General features: G+C 33.2%; 2 protein-coding genes across 2 annotated transcripts; one reads left to right on the top strand and one right to left on the bottom strand.

The window, feature by feature from the left end:
* Window positions 1–13438: 13438 nt before the first annotated feature.
* On the top strand, window positions 13439–18195 carry TRIADDRAFT_22959 (uncharacterized protein; the record flags this gene model as incomplete). The annotated part of the gene is made up of 21 exons (XM_002110918.1): window positions 13439–13613; window positions 13690–13810; window positions 13912–14066; window positions 14155–14288; window positions 14383–14490; window positions 14660–14755; window positions 14838–14962; window positions 15046–15186; window positions 15296–15426; window positions 15534–15640; window positions 15714–15831; window positions 15938–16035; window positions 16119–16340; window positions 16477–16592; window positions 16735–16901; window positions 17041–17135; window positions 17228–17278; window positions 17369–17422; window positions 17536–17700; window positions 17786–17934; window positions 18060–18195. 21 exons carry the CDS (start codon window positions 13439–13441, stop codon window positions 18193–18195), a joined length of 2664 nt encoding a protein of 887 aa, XP_002110954.1.
* Window positions 18196–19430: 1235 nt separating this feature from the next.
* On the bottom strand, window positions 19431–24459 carry TRIADDRAFT_54421 (uncharacterized protein; the record flags this gene model as incomplete). Its single annotated transcript, XM_002110396.1, has 23 exons — window positions 19431–19544; window positions 19612–19770; window positions 19844–19969; window positions 20053–20118; window positions 20208–20252; window positions 20326–20418; window positions 20510–20603; window positions 20709–20770; window positions 20850–20933; window positions 21008–21118; window positions 21231–21302; window positions 21411–21497; window positions 21628–21863; window positions 21949–22099; window positions 22200–22298; window positions 22503–22581; window positions 22651–22780; window positions 22894–22960; window positions 23102–23318; window positions 23426–23478; window positions 23602–23814; window positions 23981–24055; window positions 24388–24459. The coding sequence occupies 23 exons, from the start codon at window positions 24457–24459 to the stop codon at window positions 19431–19433; spliced, it is 2505 nt and encodes an 834-aa protein (XP_002110432.1).
* Window positions 24460–25173: the final 714 nt, after the last annotated feature.

The following is a 25173-nucleotide window of genomic DNA, read 5'->3' as shown; positions in this document are numbered from 1 at the left end:
TGTCCTTAAAAGTTTAAAAGTTAATGATGCGAGATTTGACTATGATTTATCCTTTGATAACCATAATGTAGAAATTCTTAACCTCTACCTATTAATTTGTTATCAAGAACGCTTTATTATGCTGTTACGTGGCGGGTCTAACAGATATTTCCAGAAAGTCTGCAACTCATTCTATAATGTTATGTATACTTGATTTGTCATCAAGTCCTCTCCTGCTATTCTCAATGACTAGTTTCGCCATGCGTCTTAGCATAATCCCGATAACATAAAAGATTATATAGAGATTATCATTTACTCCCTCAACGCGGACATGTACTGTAAAAAAAATTCGAAACAAATCCGAAACCTGAAGGGAAATTTACGATACAGTACTGTGCTGCACTCTACTTCTATGCCCATTTACAGTTCGTTACTTTAATATTCCAGGAGCGTTACGCCAGTCGTATTTTTTTTATAGATTTCGATAGATACCGTAAAGAGCACACGCTCACCCACTCACTTGGTGAATGTCGCACAGCTTCTTAATTAATAATTCTCCAGAATTTACCTTAGAAAAGTGAAAAAAAATTGGCCTTTTATTGGACAGCAGTCCGGTATTTTCTATTTTCTAATTAATCAAAAGATTATATCTAGGCAAAATTATTGATATGCCCTTATATCTTGTCATCTGCCATACAGTACAGTGTACCCAAGGGAAAAACTCTGAGTCGAACGGCTCTGCCTCGAAGACACATTGAGTCGAGTCGGACCGAACTGTTGCCGATCGCTACGGCCTGATGGACAGATGTTTCCAGCCTCAATTCGCCCAGATACTGCATTGTGCCAAACACTTTCGTTATGGCAATACTTCAGTATGCAAAAAGTCGACTGATATTTTCTCAATTCAATTAAGTCATATTCCATTAAATCTTATTATCTATTACAAAGTTCTGCTTGAAAATAGTTCTATAAGATCGTAGATACTATTTAAATTAGTACCTGTGATTTCGAAAACCGACATGGAAGATTCATATTTAAATAGTCATTTGGCGATATTTACGGCCTTATTTGGGAAGATAAGTCCGTCTGTAAGGAAGTCATCAGTCCGGCTCTTCTTTCTAGCAGTCCATAGTACAGTACAACTAGTACTGTTACAGTAGTGTTCGCTGAGGATCGAAGTGTTCTAAATCTATCGGATTATAATTATATATACAACTTCAGTTTGTGGCACTGCATCATATATATATATATATACAGTGGATATATATGTTATAAATAGCTAGCGTACAGTAGTCAGTCAATCTGTCAAAAAGAGTAAACGTAATCAGAATTATTCAACTGGACTATTCATGACCAGAGATTGCGAATTATGGAGCATACGTTGATAGAGCAGTTGCAGCAACATCGTTTGGCAACTATTAAACGCGATTTTGCAGTAAGTAGTATAAACGTTAACAATTACTAGCTAAGACGACAATCACTAATTTTGAAATCTTTTCAAAGCTTGTTTGGAATTGTAAGATAGACACACATGTCGGTCATAACAGTCACTACATCTAACCTACAGTGATGTCCTTCCATGGATGTATCGAGTACATCTTCATATCTTGCGAAATGATAACTATGGCTACCATTCCTATAGTAAAAATAAGTTATCTACTGTCTAATCATCCGAAGTGATATGAAATTATTATGCTATAGACCAGACTTAATTTCAGCATCGATGTTGCAGATTTAGTTCGTGCTTATAGTGATAGACCTTGCTTAATGAAATTGAATATCAATACAGTACAGTCACTAATATTGCACAACACTTTGCCAAAAGTGAGTAGTGAGTATTAACTAGTGTTGTTGCGGCTATAGGCTTACTGGCCAGTAGTAAATGGCAAAATAGCATGTTAAATTCCATGCTAGAATTTGAAGCTACACCGTCCATGAAGAGGCAATGGACATACATGTACTGTACAACAGCACAGGCTATATGCTTAATGGCAAAGTAGGACGTTAAATTCCATGCTAGAATTTGAAAGTACACCGTCCATGAAGAGGTAATGGACATGCAAGGACTATACTGTATAGTACAGTAGAATAGACGTGTAGTAATAAACATCATCATAATAATACCTCTGTTAGTAATTATCTGATCGTGGAAGCGTGAGTGAGGAGACAAAGAGTACAAAGTCTTTTTCCATGCAGGACATGAAGACTTGTGCCAGATGCGCTAATTGAAGAGAATGACATATCAGCACTATATGATATAATGTAGCATACGAGTAGACGCGTATACAGTACAGTATATCTACCCATTACTCGTATTTACAAGTATGTTCTACGGAAATAGAAAGTGAGTAACGCATATGCCATCTAGGAATACCCAAGATAATTGATCCGATAATCTTATATTGCAATCATTCTACTTTAGTATCAACCTTGCTAGTGCAGTACAGTAATCTCTCAACCTCGTTTGTTGTACCTTAATAAAGTAGACTGACTGCATTGACAACTCTGCAATGAATACTAACAGAATCCTGCATAAAGTCATGATTAAATATCTCGACGTTGACATCATTTATTATACTGTACACATTTCAGTCAATAAGTGACTGCATCTGCAACTGAATAAACATTATCATCCACATATTGCCTAATCACTCATGAAATGTCAATACACATTCGTATGTAGCATAATAAGAATAACCTCCTGAAGTTATTGATGATTGTCGGTAACTTACGTATACTGTGTATACTGTATATACCCTGAACTCATTTACGTAACTTAATCTAGTAACAAAAACTCAATTCCATCGAATTCATGATTTCATTTCACATCATAATTGCAATTCCCATTAATTATTACTATAAGTAGCAGAGAAATTGATATGTGTATCAGAATTTACTGTAAAGTCAGAAATTAATTAATACTACTATTGCTGATGAAACGATCCTAATAGATTTGAGACCATGTCTTGTACTACGTTGAGTATATCCTGATCTTGATTAGCCGTATATAATATCAATGAAAGTTATCTAATCATGAAATAGTTTAATAAAAGTCTCTTAAAAAACCTTCAAGGGATCTTAGTCGTATTATCATTTAAAAAAGACAATAACATTACATGTAAAATTCTTACGCATTCGTAGAAAGACTGCATTATAATTATTGATTAAAACTGTTATCTTTATGCTAACTATAAATTCATCCTATATTTACAACTAAGTGCATTTACTTGCTTATACTGACAATATCAATACATTTACCACATTCAGTTAGCTAAGACCAAACTGAAAGACTATGTAAACAACCTGTTACTTTGGTACCGCCAAGATGATGGTTATGCAGACATTTACTTAAAGCGTCTACCAATAGAAACACTTAAAGCAATATACCATGAGACATTAGCTATTACCAGTTCCCAGGATATTACTGAAGAGCTGGATTGGTTAATTACCTTATCTGAATTCCTAGAACTAGTTAGCAGGTTAGGAAAGTACTTAATTTTTATATAAAATTTTTTTACATGAAAAGCGTGTTTACGCTAGCTCTAAGTCTGATATATAATGTCTACAGTATAACATGCGATATCATGGGCATAAATTGTAATCGAGAAATTTTGGGTAATACCATTTTAATGCAATGTATGAATTCCTTCCGTTAAAATTTTTTGCATAGCTGCTGCGTGTACATGCAGTAGCAGAAATTATTGCTGAGCCTCAATGAATAGAGTAGCTTACTAATTGTATATTCACTGTAAAGTATACTCATGCTTCTCTTGCATTGAATACGATATAGAAGTTTTACAATGTGAATATTATAGCGTACACGGGATAAAATTCTGTAATGAATTGATAGTGAATCAAAACCGTATCTTTAAATTTAAGCGATAGCAGCTAAAAATATTCTAATAAACGTTTATTTATTCTGGCTATTCTTTACTATCAATTCTTGATTTATCGAATGAGTAGTACAAAATCATAGTCGCAATCTACACTTATATAAATTAAATATAACAATTAATCAGATTGTATTAACAAATAATTGATTTATTTATCTATTAGAAAATTAAGTAACATCGAAAAGTTGCTTCAGGTTCATTGTACGGAAAGAGCTACATACATTGCTTGCTCTATTTTTGTAAAAGTAAGATTTAACTATGCTTATTAATCCAGTAAAAGTATATTACTAGCTAATATACCCAGTAGCCCATGAATTTCTTAATAATCAACAAATTGAATTGCTGTATTATCAGAAATCTAGTATCCACTATTATTTATATACAATTTCCTTTTCTCCATTTATCGTCGCTCATAGATTGGTGACAGTGTCGACATGGCAAAAAAATGTAAATGCATATTGTTACATTTGATACATTATCTGCAGCATATATATGATCCCCATCAACTATGGAAGCATTTCTCATCTAGGTATCATTAACTGTATATTAATATCCTTAGTAACGAAAGGACAGCATTATTCTATTTAAAAATCTTATTAACCAAAGATTATTATTCAGCACTTCTATCAACAATATCAAACCTAGTGTACGAGCCGAACTAATGAATGGTCATTTGTTAAGATTATTCGAAAGTAAGCACAAATAAAGCTATTTGATCATTATACGGATATTTTTCTACTGCGTGCGTTATCAACTAACAACTTCCTTTATTCTCCATGAATATAGTCAGTTTCACAGAAGAGACTATGAATAAACTGTTCGATTACGTAATTTACCTGGAACTTATACATCTATATGGTTGCATTTTATGTGGATCTCAGGTAATTATGTTCTAACAATATCTTTAATCGGCACTAATCTCTTTATAAAATTTAAAGTAACGTTTTTTATTTCATACAATATAGGAGAATGCTAATAATTTAATAGCAAGCGGTTATTCAGAGATTCTACTCGCGACTTTAACATCTGAAATTAATGGGAGAGTAAAGAATCAAGATCAAGATAATGCCGTTCGCGGTGAGGAGCTGAGAGCATCAGCTTTAAAATGCTTAGTCAAGACTTGCCATGCACCAACAACTTCAGTTGTAAGATTGTAAATTATCTGCGGTAATATATAATTTGACTTCTCATTCCCTGATTTTTATATATCTTACCTTCTACCGTACAGGCAAGAGCCAAAATTAATACTGTTATCAACAATTTTCTTCAATTATTCGATAAGAGGTATCCATATAACTAATATCTAAGGCCGTAAAAGGAATTTTTTGATTTTGATAATCTAACATTCTAACCGTTAATAAATCCTATTATCACGTTAATGTCAATTTCAGTAATACCGCAGATCACTGGTCGCTTACTTTTGACACTCGCATGAAATTACTGGGTACAAATCCGTAATTCTACAGAGCATTTCATGATTATAAAAATAGAAATTATGCATCTCCATCTTACGCGTATATCATTATTATATACATATAGATACCATACCTGAATTTATGGATAATCCGCATTGGCTAGAATTAAAGGTATAATACAAAGAATTAATGCAACATTTTAAGTCTATTTTGTTTATTTATCCGCTTTATTTATACGCATAGGAAACCTTTATTAGCAATGGATGTTTTGATAAGCTATTTCGACTACTAGATCACTGTTCAGAAGCGGTAAACTTTCTAATTATATAATAAAAGAAATGTAACCAACATTGCTGATAGTTGATGCATATATTATAGACGCCTTCTCAAATTACTGAACAACTGATAATGATTATCAAGAGTTTGACATCAATTTTAAAGGGCGACAGAAAATCTAAGGTATCCTATTCAATAGTGACAGCACTATTCCAAAGTTCTCATAGAAATTTTTCTCACTAGGTATAGTACTAATTATTCCTTTTTCATACACACAGCTATCATTCTTGCAAATTAAAGGTTATGAAACTCTGCTAACCTACCTTCGAGCAACAGAACCTACGCGAGAGCTAATAGACGAACTTCTTTTTATGGTATCTCATATAAATAGTGATATATATCTTTACTTAATATTGTACTTTAATATGCTAACCCTCTAAATTACAGTACTATCTCATTAATGATATTTTTCTAAAACAGATTGGTGAAGACCGTTTTGATGAAGGCAATACAATCATAAAAAATGCTGAACCAATCTTGCTATTACTGAATTGGTTACCGCATATGTCTTCAACAATACAACTTTACGTAGCCCGTGCCTTAGAAAATATGTTCAAACAGAGCTTCTACAATAGGAGTTGTGGATGTCGTATTGGCCTAACAAACTTTCTCATTAGTGAATTAAAGAACTACCGAAATAACTACTTGTATACAGATGTCATAAGTAAGGAATAAAGCTTAGATCTCGTGTCGAGCCCAATATTGGTGACAGTTAATGATGTACCCGTTTTTATAGTAAATTCTTTAAACCCTTCGATTCTGCAGTTGTCTTCATACGCATGCTAGAAATTTTGGGGAGCCACTCAATTGCCGCCTCTGATTTAAAATGTTTACTGAATTTAATATATTCAAAAACACAAATTTGTAGCGAGGTAAGCCTGAAACAACCTTTCTACAGTGATAAGAAAGTGGCTAAATATTTATTCTCGATGGGCTTCATTTTTTAGCCAAGGTTTCGTTGCCAAATTATACAAGCAATTTATGGAATGATCTCGAAATCTAGTAAAGATGAGGCTAACGAGTACTTTGATTTGCAACATACTGATTCCGTAAGTGATGTGTTCTACCTACAATCTTATAGTACAATCAGCTACGTAATCACCTTGTAAATAAATATTGCTATACAGTATAACTATTACTTCTGATGCCTATTGTAGCGCATACTTGTTACTCCGATTATGAAATGGCCAGGTTCTGGTTTTACATTTCAAGCTTGGGTACGACTCGATATGCATAATTTTATGCCAGTTAAACATTATAATCCGTTCCTATATCGCCGTCACCTATACAGGTAAAATCAGGATAAAATTTTATAGCTGATTTAGTGATAAATACAATATTGATTTGTCTAACTTTTTCATATAAATACTCTAAAAACAAATTAATTTCAGCTTTTTAACTTCCAATGGCTATGGCTTTGAGGCATTTTTTACTGCTGAAGCAAATCTGATCGTCGCTGTGTGCACTAAAAAAAATTATCAAACAATTTCGGTATCTGATAATCCCTTATCGCTAAGGAAATGGGTTTGTAAATTATAAAAAAGAAAATTTGTTAAAAATAACAGCTATGTATAAATCTAGCCTAAATACTTATCATTATTCTTTGGTATCATTGTTTCAGCATCATATTTGTATAGTCCATTCTGGTAGGCGACCTTTTGGACAAGGCCAAGTCTCTGTTTATATAGATGGAAAAATTCGCTATAATGGTTCCTTAAAGTTCCCATCGGTATCTGAGGTAGGATCCTAAACAATGAGCGCATATTTCAAAATCTGTTGAGATTAGCTAAATGAATCAATATGATGACAATATATATATCTCCTGCAGCCCTTTTCTTTCTCATCAATTGGTGGTGGATTCGTTACGAGAAATGGAAAAGTTCAAATCCCTAAAAGTGCAACAGCCTATCAAATTGAAATGGAAAGACTAGAACAAAGTGGTCGAGCAACTCAGCTACAGTTGCAACAAATGCAAGAACATCAATCGGAAGGGATAGTCATTGCCGGACAGCAAGAAAAAGTGTGGGGATTTCCTATCGCTTTGCAAGGACAAATTAGTAACATTTGTTTATTTCATGAATCCCTATCTACAGGAGACGTCATTGCCTTACATTCCAATGGTAGGAAGTACATGCAGTATCTTAATCTTTCTCTATATAATCTAGTTTTCTTCAAAGTTATTGGCAATAATCAAATATATACCTTATAGGTGCCAATTGTTTATCACTATTTCAACCGCGGAATAATGAAGATGACAAATTACATTCAATATTAACCGATTTATCACAAAAGCTGGTATTATATTACAGTGCTAAGGTAACGTTTCAAAAGTATGTAATGCTTTTTAACTCATATTGTGATAAAGTATCTAGTAATCTGAGTTATCAACCCTTTACTTAGGCTGTAGTAAATTCTACTTGCTCGAATTTGGCACCAACGCACTTAAACCGGGCTAATCTGACTGGCAGGTTAGTTAATTAACCTGTTTAGTGCTCATATCTACATAAAATAGACAGATTTTTGATCTAAATATGAAACTAACAGTTCTAAATGTTACTCTTTCTTGTTACCAATGTTAAACTATAGTGTCTTTGGTGAAGTTTATGTTAGATATGATGCCAAAGATAGTATCAATAACATTGGCGATTTTAGGATTTTATTTCTTCTCCTTGAGCTATATCGTGACAAACCTGGTTCCCCTACAGAACTTGCCTGTAATGTTCCGGAAAGTAACGCAAAGGTTTCAAAACCTGACTCAATCAACGATTCTATACCAGACAATAATATAGAAGAAAATTTTAAAGTGCATGTCAGTACTCAACAAATAATACCACAATGCACTGAGGCTACGTCTCCAAGTAGCGGAACCTTTCCTACATCGGTAATAGATACATCATCAAAAGGTAATGGCGGAGACCAATGGCTTGTAGTAACAAAGAATCTAGCATCATTAAACTCAGGTTGGTGCATTTAACGTATTACTTTTGTGTCATTATCGCTTTGATATTGATGTTATTATTAATACCGTGTAGACAATGAAGATAGTGATATAGCTACGTTCTTTAAAATGCTGCTCTGGTGCCTGAAGCACAACACTCTAAATAACGACATATTTTCCAAGTTTCACTGTATTCCTATTCTAGCTGCTCTTATGAAAGAGGTAGCTCCTGGAATTCATAACTTTAATAGAAAAGATTATATTATAATATTGATTTTACTGTTGTAAAATCAGTTAATGTATTGAATATTTTATCGATTTACTCTCAGGTGCACCCAAAGTATGTAGATACAACCGTAATAACAGCCATACGATTATTAGTGGAATATGTATCATATGATTGTCCAGCACTGTTGCGAAGTATTTACGATACGTGGCTTTTCGATTTCCAATTGTGGAGTACTATGAACTTTGATACTAGAATAGGTATGACATCTTCTACAGATCAATTATTGGTAAAGCATCTAATATTTGCATCCTTGTAATGAATGACAAACCTTAATTGCAATAATCTTCTTACATATAGGCCATATTCAGTATATCTCAACAATTGTCAAAGAAAATCGGTCTCACTATCGCCATGAATATGGTGTTAAATTTTTAGTAGATGTGATCTTGACCCACTATAGGTAAAGCGTTTATTTTTAAATTTTGAGCACTATGTAGTACCTCTGCCTATGGTATGATTACGTCTTATTCTCTGATAAAGAAAATGTTTTTCGTATTTACAGCACTAATATAAGCCCCATGCAGTCAGTTATTAATAAAGACGTTGCATTTCTCAACAAGAAAGAGATGCGCATTATTAGAAGCTCTTTATTAGGTAAGTAAATTTACGCGGATAAATCGTGGCAAATCTAAATAATAAATATTTGAATTCGTTATTAGGTTTAATCAAGTTTTACGTTAGAGACGAAGTCACAGATCAAGAATTAGAAGCTATCATGAAATACATCGCTGTTGCTACAAGTCAAGTGGAGGTTTGAATTAAACATTTTTAAACAACTATAATTGCAATATTTTAGTTTCTCTCTCTTAATAATGCATCCTTTCTTTTAAGATGGCTGATATTATAGACGTACTACTGAATTTAGTATCAAATGTATCTACATCTGGTTCGGTATGCCGCTTACTTGGAAAATCTGAAAATCTTGCAGTAATAGTATCCCTATTAACCAATGAAGTAAAGGATGCAGTTGCAAGAAAAGTTTTCAAGGTATAATATTATTATTAATTACGACCCATATTTATAGATAACCTCTAATTATTTTTATTATAGATAATTGCAAGTCTATTAGCCTCCGATCAACTGTCAGAAGCCCAAAGGCATAAACTAAGATTGGGTCATGTAGGATTCGAAGGTTTCGATATAAAAATAGAAAATTAAGTTTTAGTACTGAATTTGTCATGCACAGAAGTCAGTCTGTTATTTTTTTCCTACATTTGTATTGTTACTAGGATTTGCTTGGCACCTGTCTTTCATATCGTTGTCCCCGTATATTGCAAAAATGACCTGGAGACTTGCAGAAGTAATAGAACAATCTGAAGTCGGTTGGTCATAAATAGCATAATACTATATCACTTTATTTCTACGTTGTGCGTCTTTTAACTGCTGTACTAGCGTACAAATGTTAAACATCTATATTAATAATTTTAGGTGAAGTCAATCTTGTAACTTGCATGTTATTAATGGTGCGCAGCTCTTCTTTGGTAGTCAGATTAATTATATGTAAAAAGGTGTTTAACCGATACTTTTATGCTTCTCATTGCCTATTTAAGTTCTTTTTGTAGCAATTATAGTAAATTATTTTATCGTTTTCCTTTTATTAGATATTATCAAAGCTAACATCTAACGTTGGTCACAGCTATGTTTGTAGCCAACAACCTGGTTGGCAGACCTACTTTATTAAGCTATTAAGTAGAAAAAGTGATGATACTAACGTTAGCAGCAGAAGGAAAACATCTACCTTACTTCATCATCAATTAAGCAATACAAGTAGTACCGAGGAAGGTAATAGTAACAATCCTTGTGAAAATAAAGAGCTTTCGCTATCATCTGAAGCAAACAAGGAAACTTCAAGACCAATTTCCAACGTATCATTAACTCATAACGATACTTCACTAACTGCTACAGAGAGACAGGACGAGCAACCGTCTTCGAACATAGCACAAGGTAATTCGATTCTAACATTTGCAAAACGAAATAATTTTATTTAGAAAAAGCCTATCTCTCAAGTGAATGACATTCTATATATCAAATATTTGACAGCCAAATTATTAACTATGGCAAGTACGGATTCTGAAGACATCGAAAAAGATTCTGGTACTTGTACTCCAATCAATAATAGAGATATCATAAATCAATCATCAGTAACTACAGAAGCATCAGAAAATAAGCAATCCCAAGGCAATGATACAGTTGTTCATGGAACATTATCAGATGATGATGAAGATATCCGCAGGGAGTTACTGACAACTATCATCGAATCATTATTTAATGTCTTATGGTACGGTATCAATGGTACAACTGAAGAAGCATGGATCGTAAGTTGTAGCTACATTGTATAGTTACGTAACGCTCTTGTTAATTGAGCTATATAAACGTTGACGTATACAAAGACAATACTATTATATACATATTGCGCTTAGATCGCTTGTATCGGTGATGCGAGGTAATTTTATACTAGTCAAAATGTCAATTGATGTAAACCTAGCAGTTGAAGCCTCTGGAGGAGCCACATTATGATATGCAGCTTCTTACGAGAAAAGAAAATAACATTTTTCTTGATAGAAATTCTAACTAGAAGTAATAAGCATATCATAAAAGCGAGCGATCAATCACAGCTTGAAATTTGAGCATCCTACCTTTTGATATCATGTGATAAATTAGAGTACTTATACAGGGTTGCATCCTTAATATAGCCTATCTATGAAACATGCGCGTAGATATATATTATCAAATGTTGCTGTGCAAGATTTGCCTCTGGAAATGTAAAGGCCTCACCGTTTGTGTATGCTATTGATTAATTATGTATTATTCTTTCACCTTATGTATTATACGTAATTACAGGAGCGTTCACAGGTATTTGTAGCAATAGATTCATGTTCGAGCTCGGATCGTCTCATTTTACCTCCGTGCGTTATAAAAGGAAGGTATGTTGTATAGAAAAATAGCGACAATTTCTCCTTATTATTTTCCTTAAGATAAATCTAACTGAAGCTAACAGTGATTTATTTACTGGTATTCAAAGACTATTACAAAAGCTCCTCTCGGCAAATATAAAATCAATTAGCCAATCTGGTCAGCAAAATCTTAGATCAATCATTTTTGTCATTTCATTCTACATGGAACACATTATCGGAGTAATTAATTATCTATTAAATAGGTGAAGTATCCATCGAACAACTTCAAAATGCTACTCATGTAATCAGAATGACGGATTATTTATTATCGTCCAAAGGTATTCCGTAATTTTTTTAAACTCCATATAGCTATATATTGCTCTTGCAATGTTTCAAGTGTAAAATATCACCTACCATCCACAATTGTTCTTCCAGATGCGGATATAGACCCAGAAGCTATATTTGATGTCAAGGTATAATACAATAAACGGTCGTTATTTACCTTGATATCCACTGTTATGCTATCTCGCCAATATTCAGATCAACTAAGATATCGATTGTACTTTAATTAAAAGATATTAGAATTAATAGTGAAACTTTTCGATTTACTGGGAGTTTGGGGCTACGGCCCAAGTGATCCTGGATGGGTGGATATGATTCCTCTTGGTTTCAAGGTTCTATTATCATTCATTACTCGTCCACAGCTAAGGGTACTTCTAGTTTCAAAATTTAAACACGCTACGGAATTGTATAAGATATATGATAAACACTAACCGAAACTTTTTTCTAGGTCTGTGCTTCTTCAGTATCAAGATTTCACCATGTTATTGAACTCTATCCGTTTCAAAAACAGCAAGAAATCTGCTACGTACTAGCTGCGATCTTTCAAGCTCTTTGTGATTCGCTCGAAATAAGTTCGTTTTGATTTGATAGGTAAATATAAAAGTAATTGGAAATTTTCTAAATGTACATTCTTTTAAATGAACCTCACAGGAGATAATAAGAATTTTAGTGTTCTCGTCCCCTTGATACGAGCTATTCTGAATAAATGCCACGATCAGTTACACCTACAAGACCATTTACCCTCATTACCGAACATACAAAATAGCCAAATGTTTTTTGAAAACTTCCTTTACTATATGAAAAGTGAGGAATGGAGTTCATTTATCGAAAAAAAGGTAGGTGTTATTCCAGTAGCGAAATTTTCCTTATTACGTTTCCATTATAATTTACCCAGCTATACATTTGTTAGATAAACCCGCTATCTCAACGTTATATTAAAGAAGCACTTAATATCAACGACGCTATAAATGAAAAGTTCTGGTTTGATTGTTGTAAAGCTAATACGAAAAGTATTACCAACCTTGATGAAAAAATAATTAATCCTAGTAGAAAAAGATTTGAGGTTATAGTAATTTATTTTAGCTAGCAAAACTAACTTTTGTAAACACTGATTCTTTATTTACCGTTATTAAAACAGCTGGAAGTGCTAAAATTATACGTCGAACGTCGGTATCTTGAGAAAGACCGGATCCTCCACAGAGTTACAGATCAAAATAGACAGCATTCACGTCGTATTTGTCGGTGGAATCAAATAAAAAAATTTTACGAAGGAGAAAGAGGAATTCTAGGCTGCAAGTTAGCATACTTATTTATTATTATCTTAACAATTTATTGCACAATTTTCTATCATAATGAAGTTAATATTATACTCAAACAACATTTTAACTAAATGTACGTCAAGGAATTTATCATCGCCTGTTTGGAAGCTTTGTTCCACAGAAAATTATAGTAGAATGAGACTCAAATTGCTTCCTCAATTCAATGCTGATACTCATATTAAAGCTAGTCAGTTAAGGGATAATACAGGTGAAGACTAAAATAACCTATCTTTAGCATCTGTGGATCATATTGATCATTAAATCTTTATTGAAACCGTCGCCAGGAACAGGTAAAAATTCTGAATCATCTGCAGTCTCTTTACTTGCCAATATTGCAAAAGAAGTTTCAGTTATCAATCCAAAAGATGATGATGAAGAAGATCTAAGCTCATTAACGAATAGCAAGTATAGCAACTAGCACTACGATTGTATTAATATTTTTGAGCACTTTTTTTGAACAAAATGAACCGATCGAACACCATACCCTACTTCTACTAATTTAACAGCTCAGCCGCTACATTAGAACAAAAAGGAGAAGAGAAAATGATACTTACGGAGCCTTGCGCACTAGTTATTATGACGGATGAAATCCCAGGAAATTTTAAGCTCACTACTAACAAAATTTACTTTACGGATTTAAGATCTGAAATTGCAGAGGGTAGTTGTAAATTCATTTGGTACAGGATTTTACATACCGTTCTCACTCAATCTTTATGGCTTATTCCATCGATTTACGTATTCTTACTTAGGTTTACCGTATGATTTTGAAATTTCTCTATCGGATTTACGGGAAGTTCATTTACGAAGATATAACCTAAATCGCAGCGCGATCGAAGTCTTTTTGATTGATCAAAATAACTATTTCTTCAACTTTTCTAAGGAGGTATATGCCTATACGTATAAATTTTTAAGATCTCACTTTCTATGCAAACCTCTATTAATGATACACTATACCACATAATTGATTATACTTGTAGATTAGAAATAAAATCTACAGCCAAATTATGATGCTTAATCACCCAAATCTTTACTACGCTGGCATAAGATCGGGTGCTGATTTATTGAAAGCTTCCAAACTAACTAAGGTTGGTAATAAAATTGGTACTAGTGCTGCTATTGCCTGACCGTAAAAAATACCATTCCTATAATTTCTACAGCGTAAAATTATGTATAATATAGCTAATAAATAAAACCAAATACGCGTATAGCATGTATAATTGTTATATAATTTTAATGTGCATTTAATGCAAATAGAAATGGGTTCGTCGTGAAATTTCAAATTTTGATTATCTGATGCAACTAAATATGATCGCCGGGCGTACATACAATGATCTCAATCAATACCCTATAGTAAGCAATGGCTATTAGTTCCTCATAGTGAAACCTTAAACTACAGACTTGATACAAGTAAGTAAACTTTTTTTCGTCGTAGTTTCCTTGGATTCTTCGCGATTACCGTTCCAAATCCCTCAATCTTGATGATCCGCAAAGCTATAGAGATTTATCAAAACCTATTGGGATTCAAAACCCGGATCGAATACCTGAAATTAGAGAAAGGTGCCAATTTTCTTTAAATCTAAGATAAAATGTACTTGTTACAGCGTAGAAAGTTCTAATTTTTTGCCAAAAACTAATATTAGATATGAGACTTTTGAAGATCCTACTGGAATTACCTCTAAATTTCATTACGGAACACATTATTCTAATGCCGCTGGCGTTATGCATTATCTGCTACGACTGGAACCGTTTGCGTCACTTCATATTCAGTTACAAAGCGGAAGGTTAAGTATAAATGCAGTTAGAGCATCGTACAAATCAAAAACATTCTTTGATTACACTATTGCAAATGATAGAAAACAATATGATTATATATTAATCGATTGCTTTTAGATTTGACTGCGCAGATAGACAGTTTCATTCTTTGCCAATGACATGGAAGACTTTACTAGAAAGCCATGGTGATGTAAAAGAACTTATCCCAGAATTCTTTTATCTTCCTGATTTCCTTCGCAATATCAGCAGTAAGCGAAGTTAATTAATGATGCTTGTTAATAGCACAAAAATGCCAATTTATTCATTATTACTACCTGTAAGGTGCTTATGTTTACTTATTATAATTATTCATCAGAATTTGATTTAGGTAAATTACAATCAGGTGATAGAGTTGATGATGTCATTTTACCCCCATGGGCCGATTGTGCTGAAGACTTCATCAGAAAGCATAGAGCCGCACTGGTATCATAAAGTTTTTGTCGACTCCTACATTATAGCATTTTCATATACAATTGCTATAATTTTCTTATACTAGGAATCGGATTACGTATCGACCCATTTACATGAATGGATTGACTTAATATTTGGCTATAAACAAAAGGGCAAAGCTGCTGTTGAAGCGTTAAATGTTTTTTATTATTGTACATATGAAGGTACTCAATGTGTATATCTAAAATTAATATACTGCTTGGCTTATTGTTTATGAGATAATTATCTATCTTGAACGTCTCCTTATCATTCGACCTTATTAATATCAAGGTGCCGTCGATATCGACGCCATAGACGATATTACACATCGCAATGCAACCATAGGAATGATAAAAAACTTCGGACAAACACCCACTCAATTACTGAAGGTATCAAAGTCTTACTTACATTTTATCAGACCTTTATATTGTCTGTTAACATCATGGATGACCATTTTCTAATTAACACTAAGGAACCGCATCCAAAAAGAATGACTCAGGAAGAAGCTGCCAATTATTCCCGCAAGCAATCTACTATGGGCCAATACATTCCCGCGATTAATTTATTTGATAATCTGTCCAAGGCTAAAACATACTTCATAGATGCTTCAGCAGCTCTAGGAAAATTAGTTTTCATTGGTATGCCTTCTATTCAAACGCGTTCATTTATCCATTCTGGAATGTTAGATAGCTTGGTAAGTATCGTGCATCACATCTATATTCTTTTACTCACCAATGCAATAAAACATCACCATTTTGTAACCTCATATTTCTGTACATCTAAAGATTGAGACTAAAAAATGACATGCAAACACTAATGCAATTTTTTAGATCGCGTTAACTGACACTGGCTTTTATGGACTTCATGGCTGGTTGCCGTATTCAAAATCGAAGTCTCTGCCGTTTACATTTGAGCTTGACGCTAGTATGGCATCTCGTAACACAAAGTAAGCTTAATTCTAAATATGGCTTAGAAAAAGTATAAATATTTTACCGCCTCAGGTTTCAAAGATTCATCCGGTATGACACAACAATTCTGATAATTAGATCTAAATATCACCTTATAATGAATTCGCGTTATAGAAACAGAAAATGCCTAAGTTGGCCATTTGCACCTGATATTGAAATACTTCCTAAATTATTTTGTGTTACAAATGATGCAAAGCTGTTATTTAGTGGAGGATTCTGGGATAACAGTTTGCGCATATATAACGTTAATAAGGGACGGTTGCAAAACTCTATCTCAATATTCAATGGTGAGATTTTTTCGGAAGTGTATCTTCTAGATTAACAATCTGTAACAGTTATAATTCATAACCCAAATCTCTATATCAATTGCTTATGATAAAAATTATTAATTAGTATCAAATTTTTTTCGCTTTATTTTCTCAACAGACTTAGTAACATGTATAGGTATTGATAAAACTGGAAGATATCTCATAGTTGGTTCCCGTGATTCTACGGCAGCTCTTTGGGAAATAAATCATAGCGTAATGATTTCAATTTTGTTATCGTGACATCAGATATGTTAACCTAAGCTTGCCTGATAATATTAAAGATCATTTAACTTGCCATGTTACAGGATGGAATTAATGCTAACCCAATACATCATTACTACGGTCACGATGATGAGGTGAAACATTGATTTACTATGTACAAGTACATGATTGAATTGTGTCATACCCATACTGACTTGAAACACTGCAAATAAAATTCTTTCTAGGTTACATGTGTGGGAGTAAGCAGTGAACTGGATATAGTAGTTAGCGGCTCAAAGGTAATTCCTAATGATCTGCTTTGCATAGTTTTCAGCAGGGAATTAAAATAATTTTAAAAGCCAGACGATTTTTACCATATAATTAACAATATTACCGAATTCTCAACAAATAGGATGGCAGCTGCGTTATGCACATGATTCGTACCGGATCTTATGTAATGTCCTTACGTCCAAAAATCAACAAAGAAAACTTTCGTCAATGCGAGATTATATCACTAACAATATCAGAAATGGGAAATATCGCTTTATTTTGCCGCCATTTCGATGATGCGAAAAAGGTAATTGCGATAATAGTTATAGCGAGGTGTAAATAAATAAAATACGGTAAAATGAAACCTATGAAAGATTTTTAATTCTTTACAGGAAGAATATTTTATCCATCTATATTCGATAAACGGAAGATTATTAACTAGTCAACAAATAGATAGAAAAATTAACACTATGATTGTGTCAAAACACTATATCATTACTGGTGATGCTGGCGGAGCTGTTGTAATCAGAAATGACTACGAGTAAGTGCAGGATAGCTTCATCAAAACTACTTTTAAAATAGTTTTATTACGATAATGCTACTGTACCTTACGCAGATCAAGTAAAGTATCATTAACCGGGATACAATATTTCATTTTTGCCTCAGCTTAACTGAAGAAATGACATTTCAATTAAATGTTCCTGTTCGATGTGCCTCAATTTCCTCGATTAACGAACATATCCTCGTCGGATTAGATGATGGGAAATTAATTATCATTAGTTATAATACAAAAGATAGTTAAAATTAATCAAACATTGATCGATGTTGTAAAATTCGATTGTAAATATTCATGTACAGGGTTATTATCTCGACTTTTTATAGTTTTAAGTCACTCTTATGGATTTAACGTTTAGCATAATTTCTAAATTTGAAGAATTTATTTTGCCAGTGCTTAACGTGTGCCTTTTTAATCTATTTTAAAGCTAAAGCAGGCCTATTAATGCCTACATTCAATCCTTAAATGTCGACATTATTCGGGATTATCCGCTTTCAATTACAGTCATTAAACCTGCTAACTGCAAGAAATAAATCATGTACCGTATGATTAAAACGATACTAGTATTTTTTCTATTTAACTCAATTTCTAACTACTTATAACTAGAATAAAATTAAATTCCATCTGCGCAGTAAGTACTAATCTGCTTTGTTCCGGAATTAAAGCTTATGATAAATAGCAAAGGGTTAAAGACCTTTTCGTTTGCGACATGCGAATTGTTCACAGCATTGCAATGAAATAGCGCCAAGAGAACTGAACTGTATATCATGGGTCCAGTTGTAAAGAAATTGTAATGCAATACGCTACATGCCTATACAGTAATGCAAAAAACCGCGCTACATGATAAACGAAGGTAATAATGTCTATAGACTATATATCACTACACCACAGTGCGTACCGATATAGCACAAACCGATATAGCACAAACTTACAATAACTTCGTTATTTCCATAAAATTACGATATTAATTATAATTATTAGACTTGATAAATTTTTAAGCGCAGCTTGATTACAGTATTTCGGAGTTCGCATCAGAACAATCGTTACTTTAATCAATTGAAACGATTTTAATAGCTTTTAAAAATAAAACCGACGCAATAATCAACCTAAAATAAGTAAAAACATAAAAGTATCGGGCCTTAACACTCCATATTCATGTACTATAACCGCAATCATAAAGAATGCCACTAATTATAATCAACACCATATCACATCAAGAAATGATACCGCATTTTCATCATTGACATGGTATCGCAAAAAAAACGGTTATTTATTTAACTATGAATAAGTAATATAATTTAAAACGTAAAATAATCACCCCATCTAACCGCTAGAAACTTCTAAAGTTTTAATCGTAGTGTTCAAATATTGTCTAAAAACTTGCATAGTCAATCAGGGCTAATATATAATCAACACAGACTATTATGGTATGATATACCACTGGACTAATTCATAAAACGTATAACCATTAAGCTTTATAACTAAAACAAATTCTTTGCTTTTTTAAGATTAACTCGTTTCCATTGCGGTAAGTTTTCATATTCAGCTGCAGACATACCAAATACTTCATGAAATTCTTCATCAGACAGATGTTTCTGCGAATCAGAAATATAAAGTAAATTCATAATCAATAAGTGCTAGTCGTCATATCAATATTAATACCTCACGCTCTGAAGGATCAACACCCTCTGGATATGGTTTGATCGTCAGCTGAGTGTATGTGTATTTCTTGCTGTACTTAGCCAGAGCCTCATCCACTAACTCAACGCCAGCATTGGCATCATGCAATTCTTTCTTTAATTCCTCGTAAGTTTTTCCACCCTAATATCAATTTAAATAGATAAATTTAATTCTTAATTAACACTTCAACGAATATTGAATAACTTAAACTAACACTCCACATGTTGGGATCCCATGCTAAGAAATGGCCTGTAAATGTTGGGGGTTCAAAGCCTTGCTTAACTTGCAGCATAACGGTATTTTCAGGTGTTCTGCCAGATGGATCAGTTTTTACATAATCCTAAAACAATTACAGTACCTAAGTTACATAACATAATAAACGTTTTAGATATAGTATATACAATATAACAGCGAATTTTGTACCACAGCAGTTTTAAGAGACTCGCGCTTCTCCAATCGGTTAGCACCATTTCCAATCCATATGAAAACCTGTTGTCATTACGATCAATTCTTTAATCAATATTTTGCAAAGCAATCCAATGCACGCTCTCTAAATAAGCTCAAACCATCATCTATACCTGATTGTAGGTATCCAGAATCATCACATCATCCTCAATAAGATCCTATAATAATAATATATTTTTTTAAATACTCTATATAACCAGAGTTGGTAAAGTTGCATAATATCAGGCTTACTTCTTGGTCAAAATTTGTGATTTCCTCAGCTTTAAATCTTCCAGTAGCATTGGAACAATGAAATAAGCGTGCTGGATGTGAAGGGTATTCTTCCTATATAATTTTATAATTTTAAAAATCATCTTAGGTGAAACAAAGCAATGTCAAATTTAATATTCCTCTTTGAAATAAGTACAATACGCACCTGTAAAGTTTTATCATCAGCATATTTCTCTTTACCACCTAAAATGTCCCAAAATTCTCGCGGTTCATCTCCTTCCTCGATATGTTCGATATCACTATCATAAAATCAATTATAACACTAAACAATCTACCAAATTATAACATATATTCTCCACAATAAATGAACAAAAGGAAAGTTAGCTATTTCTGAATAAACAAACCGATTGGGCGCAACCACGCAAGCGACTTGCTCGGCAATTGCCTTTTCATCATCATTAGAGCCCTACAGTTGATAAAGACAAAGAATTTTAAGCGCTGTGATTACAATAAGTACTGTGCCGGATTAATATTCTTTTAATAACCTTTCCCAACCATAAGAAAGTCCTATCAGCCGATTCGAGAATGAAAGAGTCATTTGAATTTAGAGACGATGCTCTTTCAATAACCTAATTTCCGAATATGTAATTCTTAATAACCACGAAAATACCGGTGATTACTAACGCCTTTAATTTAACAGTACCTGAACGGCCCGACAATTGTTATCCGCAGTCCCTCTAACCTGGAACAAGCGCGTTTTGCTGACCTTGTACTCAGGATCATGGCGATTCTTAAAACCACTCGCAGTGCCACCCTACCATATAAAATTTAAGGTATACCAGGTAAATAATCCTTTAACATACATCAAATTGTAATTAGCTCAGTTACTTTAATTATCAAACAAAAGGCTTTAACATAAAACTTACGAGAAAAATTATCATGCCTCCTTTGAAAATTCTTAACATGTGTTCAGGTTCCTTATATTGTTCGACTCGTATCTATGAAAATTTAATAAATGTGTCATTTTCCTATCCTTATTTTATATATGCTTTTGAACAATAAGATAGAAATAGGATACTTAGGACATAACTTGTTCACGTATATACCTGAACGGGAGCACCACCATATTTATCGTCCAATTCTACTGCAAAAGCAGCAGCGGCACCTTTTTCATCTGCACTACTGTCTTTTCCCTACCAATGAAAAATAACTCAGCAAACTGAAACTGAAAACCTTTTATATTATTAAATCCAAAAAGCATACTGTATAAAACCAAAGTACAGTATTGGGGTAACCAATACAAGCTACAATTAAGCATTTTACCTGCCAGATATAAATTATGTAATTTTCTTTGCCATTAACCAAGTAGGTATAGAAAATGACATAGCTATCACCACCAAAAAAACATCCATACATATGCTCTTCTAAAGGAACAGGCTTAAAGTTCTCAATACGGTATACTTCAATATCGCCAGATCCATCATCAACAAGATTAGGTGCTTCTACTTTTACGTGTTTATGCATAATGGAAGCGTCAAACTTTTCCTGCTTAACATGAGCTATAAACAAACCACGTAATAACGCATAACTTAGTAACACCACAAAGATCGTAAATGTTGAATTTACATGGTAGGTCTAACGCACCAATTCTACTTGAGGAACCTTGTTGTAAAGGCATAAGAACGCCTTCACGTGGCCAATCTGAAAAATATTGTTTAAACATCACTGGTTCGGCACCTTCAACAACACGGCTAACAGGAGTCCACTTTGGTAAGCCTTTTGCGTCTAAGAAGCCCTGTAGAGTATTATTTACTAAGATCAATCAACGTATTACAGTACGGCCAATTAAAATACGTAAAATATTTAAAATAGTAGCGCAAGTTTCTAAGGCCAACCATTCCAAATTTAACAGCCTTTGTTCTCTCTTCACGACTAGCATTCTTCCCAATCCAGGCGAATACACCCGATGGCCCAGTGTTAAGTATAAAACAGTCCTAAAAGCAATATCCATAAAAATTAGCAGTGTAAGATATCACAGATCGTGACTAATTTAATTGTATCGGTTACAGCCAAAAAATATACTGTATATCAGTAGTAGTAGCCGAAGACGCTATCATATTTTAACAAAACATTACAGTCTAAACAAAAAAAATTAATTAATTTCATTTGAAAATAAGAGTAAAGAAGTAAGGTATTACATCATTATTCAACATGTTCCTTTTCAATGGAGCAGCAGCAATATCATTTATTTCTATATTCCCGGACTGATCAGATAGTCTATAAAGAAAATGATTTATAATTTTTACTTTCATCAACAATTTGATTTTCATTGAGAATCTAGCCAACCTGTGTAAGGTAACATTTGTCTGGTGCTTTCTATCGAAAGCATCATCATCACCAGCAGTATCTGCAGATTTGATAACCTTATCTTTTGAGCCGAGATCTTTGAAGAAATCTGGATTGTCATCTTGTTCCTCTAAAGCAGAATCATGACAAGACTTAGTACAAAAGATTTCAATAAGCTAAAAATATAAGATAGCATGAAAGTTGCAACAGTCATACTAAAATAGAATAATACAAAACACTAACCGATGACTTTAACATGCACCTTTCCTGCGTGTTCATCATCTCGGATCTTTCTTGCAACTTCCATTGCCTTAAAAGTAAGTCAAAACTAGTTACGCCGATGTTCAGACGCCACAAAACAGTTTAACTTATGAATAGAAGTAACTAAAATATCATTGTTACATATATGCCATAATCCTTTGACAAAGATCGATAACAGATCATATCCAACCTTAATTCTTTCGACACGACTACTTTGAGAGCCATTCCAAACATATAATATGCGCCCAGTGTCCAAAATAAAGCAATCTCCTTTGTTCAATGATGAACATTTTAATTCAACTTGCATAACACGAATATGTCGGCGACCCTTTATTTGCAGCAAGCGTTTTTCGACCTTATCCTTATCAACATGTTTAAATCCAGATGCAACCCCTCCTTTAAGATACCTAGCAAATGCGAAAAATAAGTTAAAATCTATTATCATACAGTAATATAACCTGATCAATAATATAGTTATATCAATGCTACGTTGATGTTAACGATATATACCAACCGAACTCCTTTTTTGAAGTAAGATAAGAAACGCTTGGTTTCATGCTCTTGCACCTAACAGTAGCCAAATTAATGATACGATAAACAATCTAAAAAAATCATCCTTTACGAAATATACGTGTACATGGATTTCTAAGTCCCAATTCTATCAATTTCTATCACAGCTGTTCTGATTACCTCCCTATGTTGCACAGGTGAACCACCAAGGTGATCATCTAATTCAACAGTTTTATAAGCAGCAACTCCAGCCTCATCCTTTACAACAGTAACTTTATAATTAAAAATAACTTTTGTACGAATTAATACATTAAATTTTCTTACTCTGCTTGTGTCCTTTCCTAACCAAAAATGAATATTCCATTCTACTTTTCCGGAAGGAAGAGTTTTGGTCTATAATGATAATAATGAGTGTTAACGGTACAATTCCCTTTCTAACATTATCGCTATTTTTTCGGTGAATTTTCGTGCATAAATTTACTTATTTTTCCATCTAATGCAAATTCCAATTAGCAAAATGAAGTCTCTCCTTGCAGTATACATTTAAGCTACATCTTACATGTAAAATAATAAAAGAATCGCCGGTATAAAATTCTCCATATTTGTCCTTTGGATATGGAACAACTTGCATGCTCTGCAGATAACACATTCAAAAAAAAGTGACAGCTTAACAAAATCTCAATTACCTATTTAAAATAATACTTTATAAATAGTAATTTTCACCTAATATACCTCTAATATAATGATATTAAATCGTATTAATTCATTCATTAATAGCATGCAGCGGCGTGGTATCTGCCTCATATACTGTGCGATCACATTTTTTGTGATTGGACTGCAGATTAAATTTGACTAGATAATGGCATATTGTACTCTAATAACTAAAATTATATCATGTATTGTCATAGCTAGTTCCAAAGCTATAAATTGTATGAATACAAAGGCAATACGACTACGTGAACTTACTTCGATTCTCCAGACTTCAAGTCCATCGCTCTTTCCTGAGCTAGCAAACGCTGGATCAACAGGATCGCCCATTGTTTATCACTAAAGAATGATGTAGAAAGCAGCATTAATGTTGACAATATTAAATAATTTCAACAGTACTCTCTAATTTCGAATGAATGACTGTTTTTGAAGTCGTGGTAGATCTTAGCCGTACAGTATACAGCAGGTTAGCTACTATATATACGCGTATACTTATGTTGTACTCCGCAATCTCTAATCAGAATCAGTAATCTATTAATAACGATATTATCAAAATTCAGTCAGCTGAATTTCAGCCATGAACGTAATTTGCAAAAAATTAATCTATTCTATCACTGAAATACATACACGACAACTGCATCTTAACATTAGCACAATATCTACATAAGTATAACATTGCATCCTACTAACAAGCAAAGCAAAATTTGGTAACGTAGGAAAGTATGTTATGTTTAGAAATTAGCAGTAATATCCGCCAGGCTAAACAATTTTTAAGCACTTTCATTTCAAGAGGCTAATTACAACCCCAAATTAAATACTCAGATTAATATAAACGATAATACGTATATTGATATCTAGGAAGTTTAACTTTCGACATCCGATATTTGACTATGTTCGCGCAGTAATAACATTTTAAAGTAAGTACTACAAAAAAGTTACAGATTTTCAATATTACTATTAATCAAAATCGATCATCGGACTTTAAACTTTTAGTGAAAGTGATCAAATTTGCAGCGACAGCAATTGTAATATAGTACAAGCTTA

Source organism: Trichoplax adhaerens, genomic scaffold, assembly GCF_000150275.1.
Source record: "Trichoplax adhaerens TRIADscaffold_3 genomic scaffold, whole genome shotgun sequence".
Classification (NCBI taxonomy): domain Eukaryota; kingdom Metazoa; phylum Placozoa; class Uniplacotomia; order Trichoplacea; family Trichoplacidae; genus Trichoplax; species Trichoplax adhaerens.
The sequence above is the reverse complement of the archived record's forward strand: the minus strand, read 5'-3'. Positions and strand labels throughout refer to the sequence as shown.